At 54.7% G+C, this 21,504-nt stretch overlaps 1 protein-coding gene across 1 annotated transcript; it reads right to left on the minus strand.

The window, feature by feature from the left end:
• Positions 1-2,710: 2,710 nt before the first annotated feature.
• On the minus strand, positions 2,711-20,940 carry KCNH6 (potassium voltage-gated channel subfamily H member 6). Its single transcript, XM_024573236.3, has 13 exons — positions 20,731-20,940; positions 19,683-19,913; positions 14,597-14,758; positions 14,290-14,495; positions 13,527-13,952; positions 11,981-12,380; positions 10,774-10,973; positions 10,370-10,622; positions 7,181-7,374; positions 5,650-5,734; positions 4,907-5,075; positions 4,031-4,217; positions 2,711-3,947 (listed from the first exon to the last, which is right to left on the minus strand). Exons 1-13 carry the CDS (start codon positions 20,804-20,806, stop codon positions 3,672-3,674), a joined length of 2,865 nt encoding a protein of 954 aa, XP_024429004.2. The 5' UTR covers positions 20,807-20,940; the 3' UTR covers positions 2,711-3,671.
• Positions 20,941-21,504: the final 564 nt, after the last annotated feature.

A 21,504-nucleotide genomic window follows, 5' to 3' on the forward strand; every position in this document is an offset into this window, starting at 1 on the left:
AGGAGGGAGACCTGTCTCACCCACTAACTCAGCGGTCCTGTGCCTGGTCTGATAATATCGCCAGGTGCATGGGAGGAGGGAAGTCCTTGAAATTCTATATCCTTTCCACTGTCTGGGAAAGAAAGCTCGAAACCGCGTATTCATTCCAAAGCATGGAAGCGGAAAGAGGAGGAGGTCCACAGTGCCCAAAAGAAGCAGCAAATAAAACAACTTTGGTTAATTCCCTACCGCTGGTCACTATCTGTGTTACAGGGAGTTCCTAATGCTTACATAAAGAGTCCATAAATAACTTTGGGTAACTGCCTCAACTTTAATTAACTGCCTCCTGTCTCACATCCGTTTCATAACAAAATGAACAAATGTGGCCTGGAGCAAGATAAGGATTTGGGCTAACAGACTCCCACACATACCTAAGTTTGGGTAGTTCACGTCCCCCAGGGAAAGCTGGCACGGGCTTTCAATCAATATGTACCTTCTTCACCCCCATCCCACCAACTGTATAAGTCCTTAGAACAAAGGACCTGATGCTGTTGCCACCCTTGCTTTTTGTCACCCATGCTCTTGCCTTTCTCTCCCTCCTCAGCAAAGCCTGTTCCCTTCCAGGAGAAGGTATCACCAATAAACCCTGGCTGCACGCTAATAGAGTTGCTAATCTGTCAATCTTTACTGCGTCCACAAAAAGAACCAGGTTTCTCCCACAATACTTTGACTTCCACTCTGCAGCTGCTGTTCTGAGTGGCTTCTCCATGCTGTCCACTAAAAATTAAAATCTTGCCTTACTCGAGGACCTGCTGCATTTCGTGGCACTGAGCCTCGCAGCCTGGCAGTTTGTCCCTCAAGCCAAATGTGAACCACCTTCTCTCCTCACTTGTGCTAACAACCCCTTGAAGATAGGAGAGAGTTATTGTCCCATTACCCCAAGGGCTGGCCATTGGCATACCTTTTCAGACTGACCCACTGACGTGCCCAGGGTCAAGCCACCTTCAGTGAGGCCTTCCCACGCTTTCCTGTGTATCTAGAAATTTAGGCGTTCTAGAGTGGGTTTTCAGTAGGCAGCTATCCGACTAGCTTGGCTCTAAGTTTTTTTTAGATCCCCTACCATCCTTTTCCTGCCTCGCCTCAGATCCCAAAGCAAAAGCTAATCAAACCCTAAATTTATGTGTGCTGAGTTTGAACTGGAGAAGGGTTCAAATCTTTATGATTTAAATGGTTTCCAATTCTTTGCTTTCAACGAAATTGAAGGAGGATTGTACTGACTTGTTAGATATCATTAAATATAGTTTTTAGTGATAAATGTGATTGTTATCAGACAACTCAAAGATGAAATTGCTATATATAGCAAACCACTTACAGTCCCATCTATTTGTGTGAACAAGTTTTCTCTGTCCTTAAGCTTTTTTTCCAAAGGGAAGAAAAATATGTACAAAATTGTTGCTGAACCTTATCTTATTCTAATACAAAAATGATATTCATCCACAACCAAACTAATTGAGAGGAAAATGCCCTCTCTTTAAGAGATGCACTTCTGATAAAATTTTAGTTTATACAAATTTTAATATATATTTATGTTGTTTTGGACAACTCTGTACTATAAGTGTAACCCTCGCAGGGGTGCCCAACCTTTTGGCGTCTCTGGGCCACACTGGAAGAAGAAGAGTTGTCTTGGGCCACACGTTAAATATAGAAACACTAACAAAAACTGATGAGCAATAAAAAAGGTTTTAAGTAAATTTATGATTTTATGTTGGGCCTCATTCATAGCCATCCCGGGCTGCACACGGCCCACAGGCCATGGGTTGGACACCCCTGCAGGCCTTAGTAAGGTAACGAAAAATTAATTTAAAAATTTTATTTTATATATTTGTGTTGCAAATAGATAGGATAAGGTTATGAATAATATAGAATTTAAAGTGCCCTGGCTGGTGTGGCTCAGCGGACTGAGGGCCGGCCTGTGAACCAAAAGGTCACTGGTTCGATTCCCAGTTAGGGCACATGCCTGCATTGCAGGTCAGGTCCCCCAGTGGAGGGCATGAGAGACACAACCACACATTGATGTTTCTCTCTTTCTCTTTCTCCTTCCCTTCCCCTTTCTCTAAAAACAAATAAATAAAATCTTAAAAAAAAAAGAATTTAAAGCATGAAAATAAATTATATGTAGCATAAACTGGGAAGAATAGAATGGAACTATGAGACAAAAAGGAATGATGTTAAAGAAGCGCTTGTTCTAGTGTTTTTAAAATGAATGATGTTGGCTCTCAAATCACTATGGTATTTGGATCAAAGTGGATCCATATGAAAGAAACAGTTTATGAAGTGTCAATATTTACAACACACTGGAAATTATATCCTTTATAACTATTTAAACTTATTAATGAAATACTTCAGATGTCAAGTTAAAAATGTGTGAGGAGGCAAATACATTTTCAAAATTCTTTTAGGGAATATTGGAGCAAAAAGGACTGACGACCAGTGACTGGGTATTTTTTGGACAACAGTTCGTTGCAGTGGAGTAGTTAACTGCGCATATTCTCAAGTCAGATCATTTGGGTTGAAATTACATCCTTCTTTTCCTGTGTTGTGGACAAGGTTTTTTTTAATCACCGTATAATTTACACATAGAAGTGCACATATTTTCACAACACACTTGTGTGACCAGCACATAGGTCAGGACACAGAACAGTCCCAGCCCCCCACCCCACGTCCCCCTAGTGCTTGTATATGTTGCTTTCTCCCTGTCTGCTTCTGATCCCATTTCTCCAAAATGGGAGAAAATAACACTGACCCCTTAGGGTTTCTGAGAGGATGAGATGAGCTAATATCTGAGAGCAGTCAGCACAGTGCCCTGTGCGGGTGACTGCTGTGCAAGTGGTGGCTGTCGTCATGATTCCCAGTGACCACCAAGCCAGTGCCTCTCTGCTTCCCTTCAGCCCAGCCTGGCTAAGAGTCCGATGGTCCAAGGGCTCTGGGGTCTAGCAGGGCTACCTTCAAGTCCCCAACACACAGCTCTTCATGAGAGGGCTTGGAGGAGACAGCTGACGTTGGGGTCATGGCACAGTCAAGGACATAATCACCTCAGGCAAATGACACACCCAGCCCAAGGTGAAATGCTCAGACTTTATTAGCTGTGATACACTCCACTGTCCTCTGTGGTCCCAAAGGTCATCACAGAACCATCAGCAGCTGAGCAGCTGAGGGCTGGAGCACTGTGCCCTGACGTGTCCACTAGAGAGGACGTGATCATCTCCAGCCGGGTCACAGGCTCTCACAGGTCTGACCAACCTTGGGGACTGGGCCAGGAGGTGGTGGATAATTCTGAGCCAGGAAAGGGTTGCATGCAGCCCACAGCAATGGTCTCACACAGAAGATCAGAAACTTTTCTTTTCCTCACTGACACCTTCTGTCCTGCAAGTTACCTCTACGCCCAAGAGTCTCTTGCCCACCTTTCTCCAGGCTTGCTATCTAAACAGAGGCCTGGAGAAGGCTGGGGCAAGTCCTGAGCGTCCTCACCCCTCCATCTTCGCTCACCTGGGTTAGCAGCAGTTTGTAGCTACTCTAGGAGAGTGGTTTCATTGGTCCATTTTGGCAGCTCTCCGTTTCCGCCACATCCTTAAGTTTCACTGCACCCACCTTTGACTCCCTCATGGTGTCTTTTGTCTTGGGGTTCAGTGGCTTTAACTCCCTGAAAATCCAGGATCTGAGCCATGTCTCTGGAACTCCAGCTGCTTGGGGACAGAGCCAAGGTATTCTGGAAGGGAGGGGAAGCGCGAACCACAGAAGAGACCCTGTACCTCCAGGGGACGCAGCGTTGAGGCTAGCGATGACAGGAGCCCATCAGCCTGCTCCAGTTCTGAGGACAGTGTCGGTGTTTTGGCGGTGGTCGTGGCCAGGTGAGGCATCCTGGAGGGGGTATGCCTGCACTTTTTGTCTAAGTTACCACCGCTTGGGGCCTGAGAGGGGCAAGAAAGAGGGGATGGGGGAAAGAACGCAGCTGCCTCCAGGCAAGCCCCTGGGGGTCCTCTCACCTGCTCACCTGTGCAAGGGTCAGACCACCCTGGGGCTGACTAGTTCCTGGACTCTGAGTTGCTGAAGCCGCAGGAAACAAAGCCAGGTCATTGGAGGCTGGGGCTCCCAGAATGTAGCCAGTGTGGCCCTGGGGCGGGGGCTGCCCAAGGAGTTGCAGGATGTGGCTGAGGTCTGAGGACATTCGGGACTCCAACCTGCCCGACAGGACAGAACCCTACAGTCAGGGTCAGGGTTGGGACTGGCGAAGCAGTTCAGGTCCTGAGGACAGCTCCTAATTTTGTAGCCTACAGGCTGCTCCTGCTGGTTGGAATGGCAGCCTGGGGCCTACCTGAAGCTATTTCCCTGCTACAGTCTATAGCCTCTCCCCAAATTCCCCTCAGCACACCCCTGACTTTGAAAATAAGTGACCAGGCACCGGACACACATCATCTGGTCCTCAGCTAGAAGCTGTGATACAGGTATTCAGATTGTCCCCATTTCACGAAGGGCAAACTGAGGCACAGAGTGATTAAGTGACTTGCCTTCCCTCTTGCTGGTAAAATGCAGTGTCAGAATTTGAACCCAGGATTGTACTGCCCCTAATCCCTAACTCTGTCACCACAGCCCTGTCATCCACAGACCTCACCCCTTTTCCAAGGTCCCATGAAATTTGTTTGCAGGAAGTTATGCCCCTCCCTCAAGAAAGCTTCCTGGGCTTTTTCCAGGGTTTGCTGGGACAAATCTACCGGGCTGCAGAGGCCTAGGGCTAAATTGGGCGGGCCTTTCTGAAATTTACAGGACATCCCGTGATGCTCCCTGAACTACCAGGAGGGGGCACCCGTGCCTAGCCTGCTGCTGTGCTTGCCCTCTGCAGCCCTCAGAACCTGGCCTGCAGGGCACTCACCTGTGCATCTGGGCCTGGAGCTGCTCTAGCCTGGAGCTCAGGTCCAGGGGCCAGCAGTCTGGGTCTCCCTGGGGATCTGGAGGGCTGTCCCTTGGCCTTGAGGGCACTTGCTGCAGCAGCTCAGGCCAGAGGCCAGATACATCTGAGAGGCTCAGGGAAGGTGCTGCACCTGCAGGAGGGAAAGGAAAGCCTGAGCTTGGCCTAGAGGGTTCACACACCTGAGCCTATGCCCCACCCCCCTACCTGCAATGGGAACACAGGGCAGGAGGAGGGGCTGTTTTTACCTGGGTGCCCTAGAGTATGAGGTCCTGCCTCCATAGAGGTCTGGCATCCACAACCCAGAAGGCCGTAGCCCTGGGAGGGGGCTGGGGCCCCAGAATTGGGGGACTGGCCGGGTGGGGACATCTAGCCCTGGCCTCAATGTCCAGGAAGCTGAAGCCCAGTGAGTCCCCTGTTGCCTTGATGTGGAATCCCAGGGGCGTGGCCAGTATTCCCCCTACCTCCTCTTTGTGTCAACATGAGGCACCCGGGTGCCTAGCCCTCACTCTGCCCCTAAGTACACAGGGGGAGGAAGGGGGCAGGGCCTTCAGTACCAAGCCTAGGGAGGGAGACCCATTCCACTCATCCAGGGCCTGAGGCGGCCTCTCCCAGAGCAACCGGGATGTAAGAACTGAGAAGGTGCAGGAGGCTGGCAGGGGCTTCGGGCTGGCAGAGTAGACACTGCCAGAGCCTGGCTTGCTCACCTGACTGGCTGTCACCGAGGAAGAAACCTTGGTGGTCCTGACTGCCTGGAGCCTGTCGGGGTGATGACTGGAGACCCCCATCTGCCTTGTGGGGAACAAGAGCATCAAGTAATAGGGACCAAAGCTGGGACAGAGCCCCTTTGTTGTCCCTTGCCCCCTCATCCCCTTGTGACAACTAGGTGAGAAAAGGGTGAGAGGTGGCAGGGCTGTCCCGTAATGCTCCAGGCAGTTTCCTGCAGGCTCTCTCCTGCGTGGGTGGGCAGGGGATGAACAGGGGCCTGGAGACGTGTGACCCCCACAGAGTCTTGGGAAAGGCTGCTTTGAGCATCACGATTGGGGTGGGAGGGACGCAGGAGAGAAAGCCCTCCCTTTCCTGAATGCCCTGGTGTTCCCACCCTCAGCATGGGCCAGTGGGGAGTCTTCTTTGAGGAGACTGAGCCTGGAACCGCCAGTCCACTCAGGAGGTGCCCTCAGCAGCACCCTTGGTGGCTCACCCTTCTGGTACCTCCAGTTAGGAGCCACCCAGGGGGCTGCAGATGCCCATAGAGACCACATCACTCTTGCCCTGGTGTCCAGCCACATAGGAAGAGGGGAGACTGGTGGGGGGATAACAGCAAAGGGCACGGGGTGCAGAGGGCTGTCGTTAGTAAGGAAACCTGTCTCAGCACTATACCCTCCATCCTGGGTGTGGGGCCTGGGTCAGCAGAGCTCCTCCTCCTGAGGCTGGGGGTCATGTTGGGGGAAAGGAGGGCCCAGAGCCAGGGCCTCAGCTACTGTTGCCCCTGCCAAGCGTGCCGGCCATTTCCTTCCCACTGGCTGATTCCAGACCTCCTCCTCCATGCAGCCTCTTCGGGGCTTCCAGTCTGTACTGCCCATCCCATCTCTTGGCAACGCTGAGCTCCAGAGAAATCTGTTCTCCCTGCACACCTCATGACTTCCTTCGTTATTTAACTGTAGCTCTGCATTTTTCCTGACTTGTTTAATCTCCTCCACTGAATGATAATATTGAGAGGAGAGACAGCTCTTTCACTTCTTAACACCCTTGGGCCCTGGCACTGTGAGCCCCTGGATGGCAAACACCCTCCCTTTCAGCTTGGCACAAGGGGTGGGAAGAGCCTGGGCTAGGGAGTCACGCAAACTTGACTCCACAGTTTGGCTCTGCTGTTGACTGTGTGGCTGCCTCTGGGGCTATATGGCTTTAGTCAATTTATCCTCTCTGGCCCTCACTTTCCTCATCTGGGAAATGAGGGTAATAATACCATCTGCATGGAGAGGACTAAATGAGATAATGCAAAGGAAGCTCAGCACTTAGCACACAGAGGGTGCTTGGTAACTTAGTGTTACTCAGGCCATAGTAGCCGCAGAAAAAAATTGCTGTAAAGAACACAGCATGGGGTTGAAAGAAAAGGAGGTGGTCAGATGGGTCCACCGGGTCCAGGCAGACCATGCTCTCATCAGGCTGCCTGGGCATTACCCATTACCAGCTGGCCAAGGGCCACCACCCACCCTTCCCCACGCAGCCCAGACTCACGTCCCGCAGGTTGAAGGTGACTTCCAGCTTACTCCAGAAGCTGTCTGCGAAGGCAGGGTACATGTCCAGCACCTCCAGCAGGTCTGTCCGCTGGATCTTGTGCAGGTCGCAGTAGGTCAGGGCCCGCACATCTGCACTGGACTTGCCAGGCTGGGCGTGGAGGCTAACAGGCTCCCCAAAGATGTCATTCTTTCCTGCCAGCCAGAGGGACAGGGATCTCTCCAGGGTCTGGCTCCAAGATCTCCTCTAAGGAGCTTCCCTGAGGGCCCTCGTTCCTGACCTCTCTCCCCCCTCAGGGGTTCTGCCAGGCTGGGGCGTGGTGCTCAGGATCTAGCTCTAGGCACAAGGCTGGAGGTGAGGGCTGGGGATGAGGAGCGTGCACTCACCTTGTCCTCTGAGCTCTGCGGAGACCCCCCTTCCAGCACGTGAGTGCTTCTGCTGTCTCCAGGCCCCTCAAGGCCACCCTCTACAGAACCCCCCTCCTACTTCCACATGCTTTGGCACTGCCCCTCCCTCCGCCCTGGGGGGACAGTGAGCACTAAAGCCTGCATGCTCAACCTCTCCCCTCTCCTCAGCCTGTCTTGGTGACACAAGAGTGCAGGCAACCCAGGGCCAGGAGCACCTAGCTCCCCCAGCACAGAGCCTGAGGCTTCTGTTTGTGTTCCCACTCCCCATCGTGGGGCCGGGTAACCAGTATGGCCCTGGCAGAGGAGGCCTAGGGGAGTCACTTACCCTCTTTGGGCCCCAGTGTCCTCATCTCTAAAATGGGTATAACCATATCTGCCTTGACTACCCTCCAGGCTGTCCACAGGAGCAGGAGTGACACTTGAGAAAGTACCTTGAGTAGCAAGAGGCACCAGGCAGGTTGATGCAAGGCACTGGTATTGACAGATGCCACAGGGTGCACATGGGCTGATACTTGGGGCAGGTGTCAAGGGCATTGGGCCCTCCTGGTGCCATACTGTGTGGCCACAGGGTGTATACATGAATAAGATGCTGCCCCACCCACAAGAAGGCCCTGACATCCTTGCAAGATAGGCACACAAGCAAAAGCAACTAGTTTACAGAATGATCTTTGAGCCTTAAAACAGTGAAGAACCGAGAACTATGGGGCCACAGAGGAGGGAGGGGCTCATTGCACTAGGGGTACTTGGGGGCAGGGAGGAGGGGGGCTTGCAGAAGCAGTGAAGTGGGGGCTGGGTTGTGAGAATTGAGGAGGACTGGGCCCCAAGGAGAAAGGCAAGCTGGGCAGAAAAAGCAGTGTGCGGTCAGTGCTGTAGTCGGGCTGGACGGCAGAGAGCCCAGGGCCGGGTGCGTTGCTCGCTTTGACATCCATTCTCTACAACAAGGTCAGCCCCCTCGGCTCAGCCCTACCAAACAAGGGTCACCAACGGTTTTTGCAGACAATGATGGATGGAGGACAGGACATGTCTCCCAAGGAAACAAGCTCTAAGGTCATTCACGGAGAGGGGAACTGAGGCCTAAAGAGGGAAGGGACTTTCCAGGGTCACATATGAAACCCAGGATCTTGAAACCCGGGCAACATTATAAAGCGATGGTTTTCCAGTAGATGAAGGATTATGATTTAATGTTCATTTCCACTCAGGACAAAATGAGAAGATTTCACATCTCTAACTGAAACTTAAATTGGACTGGCTTCTTAATTATTAATAATAATTATTATCCCTCCCATTTGGATGGCACTTCTAAAGTAGGCTGGCAATGGGAAGTTCTCAGATAGGAGATGTGCTTGAGCTCAGCCGTGAAGGATGACCGGAGTCTGCCAGGCAGGAGTGCAAGGCAGGTGCCCCAGCAGAGTGGCAGCGTGTGCAAAGGCAGGGACGTGTAACAGAAACAGGCAGCTCTAGAGAATGATTAGTAGTTTCGTGGCTGGAACCTGAAGTACAGAGGGAGGGTGGCAGGACTTAGGGTGGCCAGACTGGGGAGAACTGTGCACACAGGGGTTCTCTCTTATCCTGTGGGCCATGGGGAACCATGGAAGGACTTAGAGCAGAAGAGGAGTATGCACAGCCGGCAGAAGGTAGAAGATGGAGTATAGGAGCAGACCGGATGCGGGCACATGGGAAAGGAGCTCCTGACACCTGCCCAGGAAGGACATGATGAGGCCTGGGCCCAGGCAGGGACAAAGAGCCATGTGTGGGACAGAGAGGGAAACAGACAGGACTCTATGGATGCCTGGATGAGGGGCAGGAAGATCCCTAGCTCAGGTGACAGATGGTTCACAGTAACAGTGATGCCAGCGGAGCCACCTTTGAGGGCAGATGACAATTTCAAGGTGAGATATGTTGTTTGGTCAGCCTGAGGACTCCAAGGGTGGCCATGCCAGGAAGGAGTGGAATATTCCTGTCTAAGGAGAGAGAGGGGCTAGGACAGAGTTCCAGGGTGCTTGTGGCACAGATGGAGGCTGAGACCCTGGGAGCAAGGAGCTGGCCAAGGTGAGGGTGTAGGGCAAGGAGAAGAGACCAGAGCCCCACACTTGGTGAGTGCCAGTTGGAGGCAGACCAGAGGGAAAGGAGGGGTCAAAGGAGCCAGAGGGGGGCCTGTCCAGAGCCCCTTGGAGGAGAGCCCTGCAACCGCTGGAGAGCAAAGGAGGGCAAGGCTGCCATCCTGGTCAGGGGCTGTGGGTGGGCTAAAGTCGGGGGTGGCGGTGGAGGGAGGGAGAGGCAAGGAAGATGAGAGAGACCCCTGTGAGGCTCAGAGAAGTGAAGTGACCTGCCCAAGGTCACACTCACACAGCTGCTAAGTGGCAGAGGTGATGTGCCCCACATCTGTCTCCTACCCAGTGCTCATATCCTTCCTCCAAAGTCCAGCTGTCCCTGCAGTGGTGTTAAATGACACCAGAGACCCTCTCCACCCAAGACAAACCCTTGCCCTCTCACTCTGTGCTCCCCAAGGGTGAAAGGAGGAAGGAGCTTGCCTGGTCTTCTGGGTCAGACATGTGGCCCTGGAACCCCTGCTTGGCAACTTACCAGCATGATCTCTCTGAGCCTCAACTTCCCTATCAGGAAAATGGACCTATGGCAGAGGTTTCTTTTAAGGATTCAGTGAGCGGGATAAAGCTCTCTGTGTGGCACACGCTCAGCACATGCAGGTTATAAGAGGTGTCACCATCGTCATTAGATTGAAGTGGTCTAGTCCCACCGCCCCCTCTCTCCCTGCCTGACCTACCTAGGATGGCCACGACCACGTCATCGCGCAGGATCTCGATGGAGCCGCGGGAGATGAAGTAAAGCGTGGAGAGCACGTCACCGAGGTGCACCAGCGTGTCCCCGGGCGGCGCGTGCGTCGTCTTGAACTTGACGGCAAGCGCGCGCAGGCAGCCCTTGCTGGCACCTCGGAACGCGGGGCAGTGCTGCAGCAGCGCGCGGTGCAGGTGCAGGCAGATGTCGGCCTGCAGGCACTCGGGGAAGCCCTTCAGCACCTGCAAGGCGAAGCGGGCGGGGGTGGGGCTGGGGGAGCAGGCAGGGAGGGCTCTGGGGGTGTCCTGAGCCCATGGGACCTTGTATTCCCCCCGCAGCATTAGCCAGAGCTGGGCCTTCCGCCTCGCCCAGGGCAGGGCAGCGGGAGCTCACCGCGTTCATGTCGATGCCGTTGGTATAGGACCAGGCATGTTGGAAGTACTCTTCCAGGCGCTGCCGCAGAGGGCTGGGGATCTGGTGGAAGCGGATGAACTCCTTGACACGCAGCATCTGCGTGTGGTAGCGCGCGGTGCCTGAGTACAAGCGCTGGATGATGGCGGACACGTTGCCAAAGATGCTGGCATACATAAGGGCTGGGGCGGGGCAGTGAGGGTGCGGGGAGTGAGCTCCTCTGCATGCCCCAGGCCACACCAGCCCAGGGCCTGCTCCAAGCCTCCCTCCTCCTGGGAGCCATCTGTCCAAGGCAAAGTCAGAAATGCCCAGGACAGCACCAGGGTACCTGGAGGACAGAGGCGGGTAGGCTTCCTGCCCTCCTCCCTCTGCCCTGTGCCTCTTGGCATCTTCCTGGGCCCAGAGACCAAACTCCTGAGAAGGAAGAACTAAGGCAATGGAAATTTTTAGTTCAGATTTGTTTTCTTTTTCAGCTGTAAAAATATAATAAAGGGAAAACTCTTGGTCTCTTGTTTTCACCCTTTTTTTTTCTTGTTTTTGTTTTTCTGGGTTTTCACATCTCTAAATACTCTGAACTTGACAACTTGAGCTATGTGTAAAATTCCACACCGCCTATTGTGTTCCTAGACCAGGCGTCTGGGGAGGCAGGCAACGTAGTGCAGGGCCTAGGAACACACAGCCTGGGAACTGCCCCTAGACTGGAACTGGGTCTCCGTGTATCCCCAGGCAAGTTAGGGCCTCTGCTTTCTTGGTCTGTAAACTGGGCCTATAATACAGCGCTCATTGGGGTAGTGATGGGAATGAAATGTGGGCCTTTGATAAGCACTTAAAAGAGTGCCTGGCAGCTCTGGCTTAGGCACACGACCTGTGCTAAGAAGGGCCCTGCATTTGGTGTATTCTCTGCTCTCATCATCTCTGAGATTCTTAATATTTTTTAAACAAAGAGCTCTACATTTTTATCTCGCACTGGGCCCTGCAAAAGATGAAGCTGGTCCCAGTTGCCAGCACACAGCAAGGGCTGTCCGGGTGTTAAATTCTGTGTATGGTTGGAGTATACCGGCAATATTTCATCGTGCTGTATGCTTAGGATCTGCCCATCACACACACTGTTACTGTGTTCTGTTATGTTTCATTGCAAAACTAAAATCGAATTCTGTGGGTAAGGCCAAGGGCATGAGGTGGCACTCACAGCCGATGAGCATGACGCAGATGGAGAAGACCTTCTCTGAGTTGGTGTTGGGGGAGACGTTGCCAAAGCCTACGCTGGTGAGGCTGCTGAAGGTGAAGTAGAGGGCAGTGACGTACTTGTCCTGCACTGAGGGGCCCGATGCTGGGTCACTGCCATTGTAGCGCTTGCCGAGCTGCTCGCCCAGGCTGTCCAGCCAGCCGATCTTGGGCTCCAGGTAGGGCCGCTCCACATTGCCGATGGCGTACCAGATGCAGGCCAGCCAGTGTGCGATGAGCGCAAAGGTGCACATGAGCAGGAAGAGCACGGCTGCCCCGTACTCAGAGTAGCGATCCAGCTTCCGGGCCACGCGCACCAGCCGCAGCAGCCTTGCCGTCTTCAGTAGCCCAATCAGGGTCGTGGTCTGCAGAGGCAGGGAGGGAGCCATGTGGCAGGTGGTCAGCCCTTGAAAGGCTGCGCTCAGGACCATATTTGTTTACTCATGCATAGGGTCACACAGTCACTCAACAAACACTCATGGAGAACCTGCTCTGGGCCAGGCTCTTGGCAGCAGGGTACAGTGTGGAACCTTAAAGAACTCTCAGCCTAAAGCTCGAAATCAGTGTTATGGTTACTAGGACAGAAATCTAGGGAGAGCACAGAGGAAGAGGAGGTCGAGTCTGTAGGAGCAGAGCAGGGAGGCTACATGGAGGAGGTGACACATGAGCTGAGTCTTGAGATGAGGCTGGGCCTGCAGGCAGATAGGAGGGAGAGGGAAAGGGCATTCCAGACTCAGGGAGCAGCATGCGCAAAAGCCTGGAGGTGTGAAGTGGCACAGTCCACGTGGGAAACAAGTGTGGCACTACAGCCTGCAGCTCAGTGAGGAAGCTGGCAGAGTAGAGAGAAATGAGCCTGGAAGATGGGCAGGGGCTGCTCCTGTGGGCCTGAGGGTCCATAAAGAGCTTGGCTTTTATCCCAAGACATTGGGGAGCCATTTCCAGTTGTGAGGACAGGGTCAGATAAGTAGCAGGTTCATGCAAGTGATCTGAAACTCTCTCCGGCTTGTGTGTGGAGGGGGCGAGGCTGGCAGGTGTGGGGCTGGGGTGGGCCACTCAGTGTCTAGGCAGGGGCAGTGGGGGTGGAGAGGAGGGGAAAGGACTTGGGAATAGATTTGCTGGGAGTAGGTGGGTGGAGCGGGGAGTCATAAGGGACAGCCCTTGCTGTAAAAGCTGGGGGGTGACTGGAGGTGAGAGGAGCACAGAAGGTAGAACTGTCTGGACGGGAAGGCTGATCCCAAAGAGGTGGTGCAGAAGGACATAGTGGGACTAGAAGCTTTAAGAAAAGCATGAAAATGCCCTCACCATAGCTATGGGAAGTGGACTTGGCACAGTGGAGGGGCTCAGGAGTGAGAAGGGGTCAGGCTGCATTAAGGAACGGCTTGCATGACGGGCTGGAACTACAGGAATGTCCATCCCAGAAGGGGCCAAATTCTGGAGCACAGGGAGGCCACCGAGGCCTGGGGCCAGTCCTTCTCCAGCTGCCGGAGCTGACCCACAGGGGGTTCGCTCACCTCATCAGAGCCAGTGCGGAAGATGAGCAGGTCGAAGGGGATGGCTGCCACCATGTCAATGAGGAACCAGCCCTTGAAGTAGTGCACGGCGATGTGGCGAGGGTGGCTGACCACTTCGTCATTGGTGTTGACGTAGGTGGTGCGGAAGTTGATGACAATGTCCACGACAAACATGATGTCCACGATGAGGTCCACCATGGTAAGTGGACTGCAGGTGTAGCCGCAGTCCCCACGCTGAGACTCGTCCTGGTCGCTAAGCAGGAAGGCAGCTGAGTAGGGTGTGAAGACAGCTGTGTAGATGACCAGCAGCAGGATGAGCCAGTCCCACACAGCCTTGAAGGGGCTGTAGTGCAGGAGGGTCCCACGGTGGATGCGTGGTGCCTGCAGCTTGTACTCGGGCAGCACGTCTGCACCCAGGGACAGGACCTAGGGTGGGGGCCATGGAGTGGTCAGTGGGGTAGCCACCGCTGGTGAGATGGGTCAGGGAGAGGTGAAGATGTGGGGTGATGCCTAGGAAGGCCCCGTGGAGCCTGGACCAGTGTGGGCTTTCCCTGGGGCCAACTCAGAGCTTTCCATGGAGAGTCAGATTTGGGTGTGAAGTTAATCTGGGGACCTCGACAGGTCCTGAGTATGCGGGAGACTTGACTATTTCTCATATGTCCTAGGGGGGTTTGATTGGTACATTCAGCTGAGCCCTCTCCACTCTGCCCTCCCATCCTCAAGGCCCGGCACAGCCCTGTGTGCCCTGGCCTGCAGGCCAAACCTGGGTGACCTTCTCGGTGACATTCTGAGTCCGCTCCACCACCTTGTGGGGTGCGATGATCTCAATCTCCGTGGTGGAGCCTGAGCGATGCTTCTCCAGGTTGAACTCCACAAAGTTGAGTGTGAATTGTGGAATTTGGCTGATGGTCCTGTACTTGCCCCTGCTCGTGCTGGGCCCCTGTGTACCCGGCCTGCTGTGAGAGCCCTCTGAAAGCAGGGCCAGGGTCAGAGCAGCCAGGCCCAGGGACCAGCTGCTCTATCTGGTGCCCCCCCTCGTCCCACCCTCCAACACCTGTACCCCATCTCACCAGAGCCCAGGAAGCTTGGAGACAGCAGGCGCTGGGATAGGCTGCGGCTCCCGCTCTTGGCCAGGAGTTGGGCCAGGTCCTCGAAGTTGAGGATGAACATGATGACAGCTCCATCCTCATTCTTCACAGGCACCACGTCCACCAGGCAGCGAAAGCTGGAGGCTGCAAACACCATGGCTGGGTGGGGGATGGTCACTGAGGGGGTACTCTCCTGCAGGAGCCTGGCCAGGGGAAGCTAGGGAGGGGGCTGGGTAAAGGGCAAATTAAGAGCAGCCACAGAGTGAGGGGGCCTGAACAGAGGGTTGGTGATGCTACAGAGCAGAGGTGGGGAGAGCAGCTAAGCTGCTCATTAGGAGATAATGTAGCATCAGGTCCAAGTCCATGCTCAGCCCTCAGCTCAGGGCTTAACCTTGAGGTTTGCTTCTGCTGTAATTAAAGCAGAGCAGATGGGGGTGGATTAAGTGGAGGGCGGGGGGGGGGTCAGGCATTCTACCCCATGAAGCTCTGGCTGGCCCTGGGTTCAGCTCCCATGTTCCCATCCCACAAAGCCTACACACTATGAAGGACCTCATCACTGAGTACACGCTATGTGCTAGGCACTGAGCCAGTTGCCACATGAGGCCTCAGTCTCCATGATGGAGCCCAGTGGGTCTTTGGGGGTGGGAGGCAGAGACCCCCATTTTGCAGATGAGAGCCTAGGTTCTGAGAAACTGACTTGCTGGGGCTGGGAGGGGACATGGAGCAAGGATCCCTGAGTCCTCAGTACACAACAGCTTGGAGAGGGGAAGGGGCCTGTCTGGCATGGAGATGCTACAGTGAAGGCCAGGCTGCTGCTCCAGACCTGGAAGGGGGGCAGGGTTTCAAGGCAGAGGCAGTGGAACTGAGGAGCAGGGGGGACAGTGGACTGGGGTCTGGATAGGAATACATATGGCAGTGTGGGGACAGGACAGGCTCCTCCTGCCACTCTCTCCACCCTTTTGGACAGCCCAAATGCAGCCGTTTGCCTTACGGTTCCTCTCATTCTGCTTGCTACAGGGTCTTGCTCCCCTGCTACCGTGGGGGAATGAAACAAAACAAGCTAAAATTGCCTTGGGGCTTGGTGGGTGGGTGAGCCCCCTCTCCATGGTACCTGGTGGTCCCATGTCCCTCAGATCAAACCATTGGTAGGTGTCAGGCCCAAAGCAGGATCCTAAGGGGAGGAGCCTCAGGTAAACATGCAAACCAGAAGACAGAGCTGCCCGGGCTTGGGTCTGTCTCATCTGCCAGCAGCCAGCACCTGTTTGTTGACTAAGTGAATGAACATGTATGTAAATGTGAGAGAGTGGGAGGCCTGCTGGCAGGAATATTGCTCCTTTGGGGTCTGCTGGAGTCACTCTTCCCCCAACTTCCCATTTAGTGCTCACTGCCCTAGGTGTCTCTGCGCAGCCATCAGTACTGGGGGTGCAGCTGAGCTGTCTCCATCTTTCCTCCCACGTTCCTCCCTGGGAGCAGGAATCTCCTGGATCAGATTCCCGGACTCCCAGGCACCAGGCAGCCATCTGCCAGCTGCCGTACTGAGCCCCAGGGGAGACATCCACACTGAGAAGAGGCCACCCATCTGCCTCTGTGACCCACTCCTGGGCTCACAGTGCCCAGGAGTAGGCCTGCTTCCTGGGCCAGAGCCTGGCACCCTTGTCAGCCTGGGGCATGGCAAGGCATGGGCACTGGGACCTAGCCAGGAAGTCTCCTTGGCCAGCAGCCTAAGACACTGCCCCAAAGGTCAGACTAGCTCCTCATGCTCTCTGGCATTGCAGAGATCTGGCCTGGCAGGGGGCAGGGAGAGGGCACAGCTGGGCAGAAGGGCAGGGGCTCCAGGTTCTCTATACTGCTGGGAGCAGCCAAGGTCCAGTCTTTGAGTGGCTGTGCCCATCCACTGAGGCTATCTTTGGAAGACTGAAGCTGAGAATGGACCAAAGACCAGCCATCATAGCAGTGAGGCCTGGAGGGGGGCCATATGTGGCACCCCATGCCTGACCTTCATGCTTGCTGCCCATGGGGTGTGCAGAGACAGGAGGCTATGAGGGTGTGGATGAGTTCAGAGCATTTTTTCCACCCATCCCTAGATTGTCCTTGTTCATGAACAACTGTGTCTGGGTGATCAGAAGTTGGTGTGTCGTCCTAGGTTGTGCCCAGGAGTGGCGGTGTTCGTGTGCCCTTGCCTTGTTCCTAGAGGAAAGGCCCCAGTCTCTGTCTCATACTCCCTTTCACGGGATCCTCCTACCACCCACCTCTCTGACCAAGAGCAGAAGTTTTGTCTACCACACACACACACCACCCTTATTCTGCTCTTCTCCGCCTATTGGATGTGCCCCTTCCTTCACATTTGCTTTGTTCCTGTGCTCTCCTCTGCCCTCTGGCCCTCGCGCATCTTCTGCAGAGCCTCCCTGCCGTCTAGTACCTCCATCTCTTTATGCACATCACGTCCAGGACTATGGTGAGACTTCAGGAAGGAGCTGGTGCTACAGAACGCTGCTGCTAAGACAAGACTATTCCTACCCACTCCCTGCCTGGTGTTCTGGCACTTATGAGGACCCTGTCCTCGTCTGGAGTAGAGGACCGGAGGAGCCCCAGTCTTCCTCTAGTCTGGCTTAAGGATTCGGGGACCTGGCAAAGCTGGGCAGGGCTGGTGCCCAGTGGAGGTAAGGGTAGGGGTAGGGGAGATCCAAGGGCTTCCCATCTCTTTCTCTAGACGCTCATTGGTTCTAGTCTTGTGGCCATCCTATCCCCCCTTATCTGTTAGGTTCACACTCTTCTTATAAAGGCAGATGGAGGAAGAGCCAAGTTCTTAGGGGTCTCGGAGCCCTGTGTCATGGGGTGATTTTTGCCAGTGCCCTGGCCTCTTTGAGCCCAACATTATGTGGCTGCACAGTGTGGAGATACATGGACACAGATCTTCCACTTTGGGAGAACTGTCACTGGATTACTCCTTTAGAGGAAAAGAGAATTATAAATAAACCAGCTAGAATTCTGTTCAGTTTCCTACCTCCCTGGAATCAGGGGGAATGGGGCAGAGGAGGTATTAACCTAGACGGGAGGAAATTAGCATTAGGACGCACCTCAGCAGGATTGTAAGAGGTATATTAATATGATTTTTTTTAAAAAAAGGTCATGTGATCTGAATGGACCATGAGGTGAAAACAAATGATCTGAAAACCATATCCTTCCCTTAGCATAATGTAAGCTGGGAAGCTCCCTTTTCTGGGCTCCTTTTTAGGCCAATTTCGGGCAGGTCCAGGCAGTTAAAGGCTTAGACTGTACGACAGGGAAGGGCTAGCAGTAGGTGGGGGTAGACGGGCATTTGGGGGCACAAGGAATGTGGGTAGTTTTCCATTTTCACCTAGGGTCAGCCTCCGAGACTACGTTGTCAGGGTCCAGTCTGAGAGCTGGAGGACCCAGCAGGAGTCTGAAGACCTGAATCCTGATCTCAGAGGGCCGAGGCCTGGCCTTGACCTCTACCCCCTGCCCAGTCAAATACAGGGTACTAAGGAGACTGTAAGAGTCCTGATCTGATGTCTTCAGGCGTCTGGAATCAGACTCCTCTGGGCCCAGGTAGAGCTCTGGGGTCAAAGAGAAGGACAAAGACAGAGCCGTAATTCCTCCTCATTTCCTGTTGTCCCATCCTGTTCCCCCAGAACCCTTCTCATTCCCCTGACTGTCACCTCCTCCCTGCAATGATATGAGAAGTCACAGCTTTTTTAAGTGCTCTGACTTCATGAACCCCGTGAGTGCCGCCACACTAAGCCAGATTCTTCCCACTCCCCTAAACTCTACCTCTGCATTCACTTGGGTGGCAGCATCAGGAGACAGTCACAGGGACAGCCAGGACCCGCCCAAGAAGCTCCCCAGAAGCCCTTAAACACACACACACATTCACTCACACACGTTTACGTTCACACACCCATGCTCCACGCACACACCCGGTCCTTGGAACTCGAGCTTCGCGGTCGCTCAGTCCAGTCCAGAGGTGCCTGACCTCCATCTGCACTCAGATGGCCCCTCAAGCCTGCCTTCCCTGGGGAAGCCTGTTCTGGGGCTTTGTTTCCCAAAAGTCCTGCCTCTGAGCACAGGCAATTGGGGATTCCTTTCTCCCCTCTTGGGATTACTCAGAACAGAGATATCTCTAGGGAAGAACCCAGAGATTTGATGCCAGGTTGGACCCCAGTGGTAGGATGCTGGGCAAGTCCCTTTTTTTTCTTAAGCCTTGGTTTCCTCACCCATAAAATGAAAGGATTCATCTAAGTCAGTGGTTCCTAAACTTGGCAGACTATCCAAACCACCAGGGAGACTTTTCCAAATATACCTGTTTGGGCCTCACCTCACACCTCTGACTCAGCCTCTCTCTAGGAAAACTGTGTTTTGGAAAACAAGCCCCAGGTAATTTTAAAGCGAATTCCAGATCCTGGTTCTCACCCATCTCCCTCCATGCCTCATCCAGTAGAGAATTGGAAGTCCTGGCAGAGAGGGTCTCAAAGGCCCGTGGAAGTCTTGATCATCAGCCCCTGCCCTGTGCTTCTGTTCTGCTTGCAGTAAACTTGGGCTGGTGTGACATCCCAAACTGGATGGACCTCCAGGTCAGGCCAAACTCCAGACCCTCTCTCCCCAGGGGGCCAGGCTGGGAGAGCCAGACCCACCCCTCTTTCCCATCCAGCAGCCCCCATGCTTTGCTTGGCCACAGAGGCCTTGATTCCTCCCCTAATCCCCAGAGCAGACAGGGATGAGGAAAGGTTAATTTCCGTCCCAGTTGCCTGACAGCTGGGGCTGACAATGACAGAGTGGACAATCAGGAGGCTGGGGACATCGGAGAAGGATGGTGGAGCGGGAGGCCCTGCCTGGAGTTAGGATTCAGCCTGGTGTCCAGTTTCTGAAAAGGACCTCTCAAAGCATCACATCCAATGCCCACCACTTCCCCATACAGATGAGGAAACTGAGGCCCAGAGAGGAAGCAGGATTTATCCAGGTCCTCAGTCCTGGGGGGTCAGTGGCCTCCTCACGGTCACCTGGCAGTACAAGAGAGGGGACAAAACCCCATGGCTCGAGGGCGTCTCACCATCCTTGCGGTAGTAGAGGGTGTCCACCTTGCACTCCTCAGCCCCCAGCAGAGCCTGCGCCAGGCGGGACATGGCACTGCGTGGGGTGTTGGGGCCCGTGAGGAAGTCGCAGGTGCACGGTCGCTGCATCACCTCCACTCGGGAGTAGCCAAATAGTTCACAGAAGCCATCGTTGCAGTAAATGATGGCGCAGTTCTCCATCTGGGCATTGGCGATCAGGAACTTTCGACCTGGGGTGGGAGGGGTGAGGGGGAGGGATTGGGTGGCAGGGAGGGAAAGATTATAGGGACTCTTGGCAGCAGTGAGGGGTATCTAGATGAGGGAGCAGAGCAGTGACCGTAATGAGGGGGGGGGTGCTCAGGTCTGGGGAGGGTGGGAGAACCAAGGGGGCCAGAGTCATGGGGGAAGGTCATGGGACTCCAGAGAGTTAACAGGGGGGTGGTCAGGAGAGGGGAGGACAGTGACCAGAGAAGTGGGGGAAGGGATGTCAGTCCTGGAGATTGTGAGAAGACCAGGGTAATAATGGGATCAGTGAAGTGGGAAGGAGGCCTAAGGCTTCCTGGAGACAGTAGAGAGAGTCAGGAGGAGGGAGCAGGGACGTGACCTGGGGGTCAGGCCTGGGGTGAGCTCCTAGACCTAGAAATACTAGGGTGGTCAGGGTCAGGAGGTGGAAAGGAGAAAGTTAAGGAAACCTCCGGGGGGGGGGGGGGAGAGAGAGAGAGAGAGAGAGTGTGTGTGTGTGTGTGTGTGTGTGTGTAGAGGGGGAAGCCAGGCAGTGACAGACGGGGAGGTCAGGGCTTGGGGGGCAAGAAAACAAATCAGTGGAGGAAGGAGGGGCTGTGCTCCAGAACAGAAGAGGGCAGGCATTTGAGGTAAGTGGGGTCTGCTGGAGAAGAAGGTGTTCGGGGCCATTAAAGCGAGGAATTTTGCATTCAGAATCCAGTAACCTCCACCCTGCTCCTTTCGAAGTTAGCAAAGGGGTCCGACCATTGCTGCCATGGAACCAGGGCTCCAGATTAGCACCCCTACCCCAACGCAGACACTCACTCTGGCCCTCGAACTTGCGGATGATGGTGTCCAGATAAGTGTTTTGGGGCGCGACGTGACCCCTGCGGACCGGCATTTTCCGGCCGCGGCCTCTGCCCGGAGCCACCAGCGCCCCAGCTCCCCGCGTCTCCACTTGTCCTCGGGTTCAGCGGCGTCTGGCTCTGGGGGGCCTCCGCCCCCGGGGAGGGCTGCTGGGCTCCGTGCCCTGCCCGTCCGCCTGCGTCTACCTTCCACTTCCCTCCCGCGCCCTCCCGCGCGCCTCCTCCCCCTCTGCTCCCGCCCCGGGAGCTGTCCGCGCCGCGGTGCTGAAAGAAGCCGCGCGGAGGCGGCGGGGCGGGGGCAACTTCTCCCGGACTCGACGGGGCAGGGGCGGGGCCGTGACTCCTAGGGGGGCGGAGCTGGGCGGGAGCCTCGCGCTAGGAATGGGGCAGGGCTTCTTTGTGGAGCTTCTGCTCTTGTTCCAGTGGCCAGTGGCCTCAGCCCCTCTAGGACTCCTTCGTGACAACGAAAGACACTTTGGACGTTGCCGGGGCGAGTCTCTCAGGCAGGGGAAGGGGCGGGCAGAAAGGGCCATTAGAAGCCTCAGATGGTCTTCTGTTGAAGATTATCGCTGGACCTGACCCTGGCAATAGTGCGGTTAGATTCGTGCCCGTCTTGCCAAGTGCCCTCCAGCTGAACCCCAGTGCCCACGCAGAGCTCCTAATAGCAAGGCCATCTAAGTTTTAGTCCTGGGAGAATGGGGTAGGAGTACACATAACAGGTACAAGAAATACG

This window comes from Desmodus rotundus, chromosome 9, assembly GCF_022682495.2.
Source record: "Desmodus rotundus isolate HL8 chromosome 9, HLdesRot8A.1, whole genome shotgun sequence".
Lineage (NCBI taxonomy): Eukaryota > Metazoa > Chordata > Mammalia > Chiroptera > Phyllostomidae > Desmodus > Desmodus rotundus.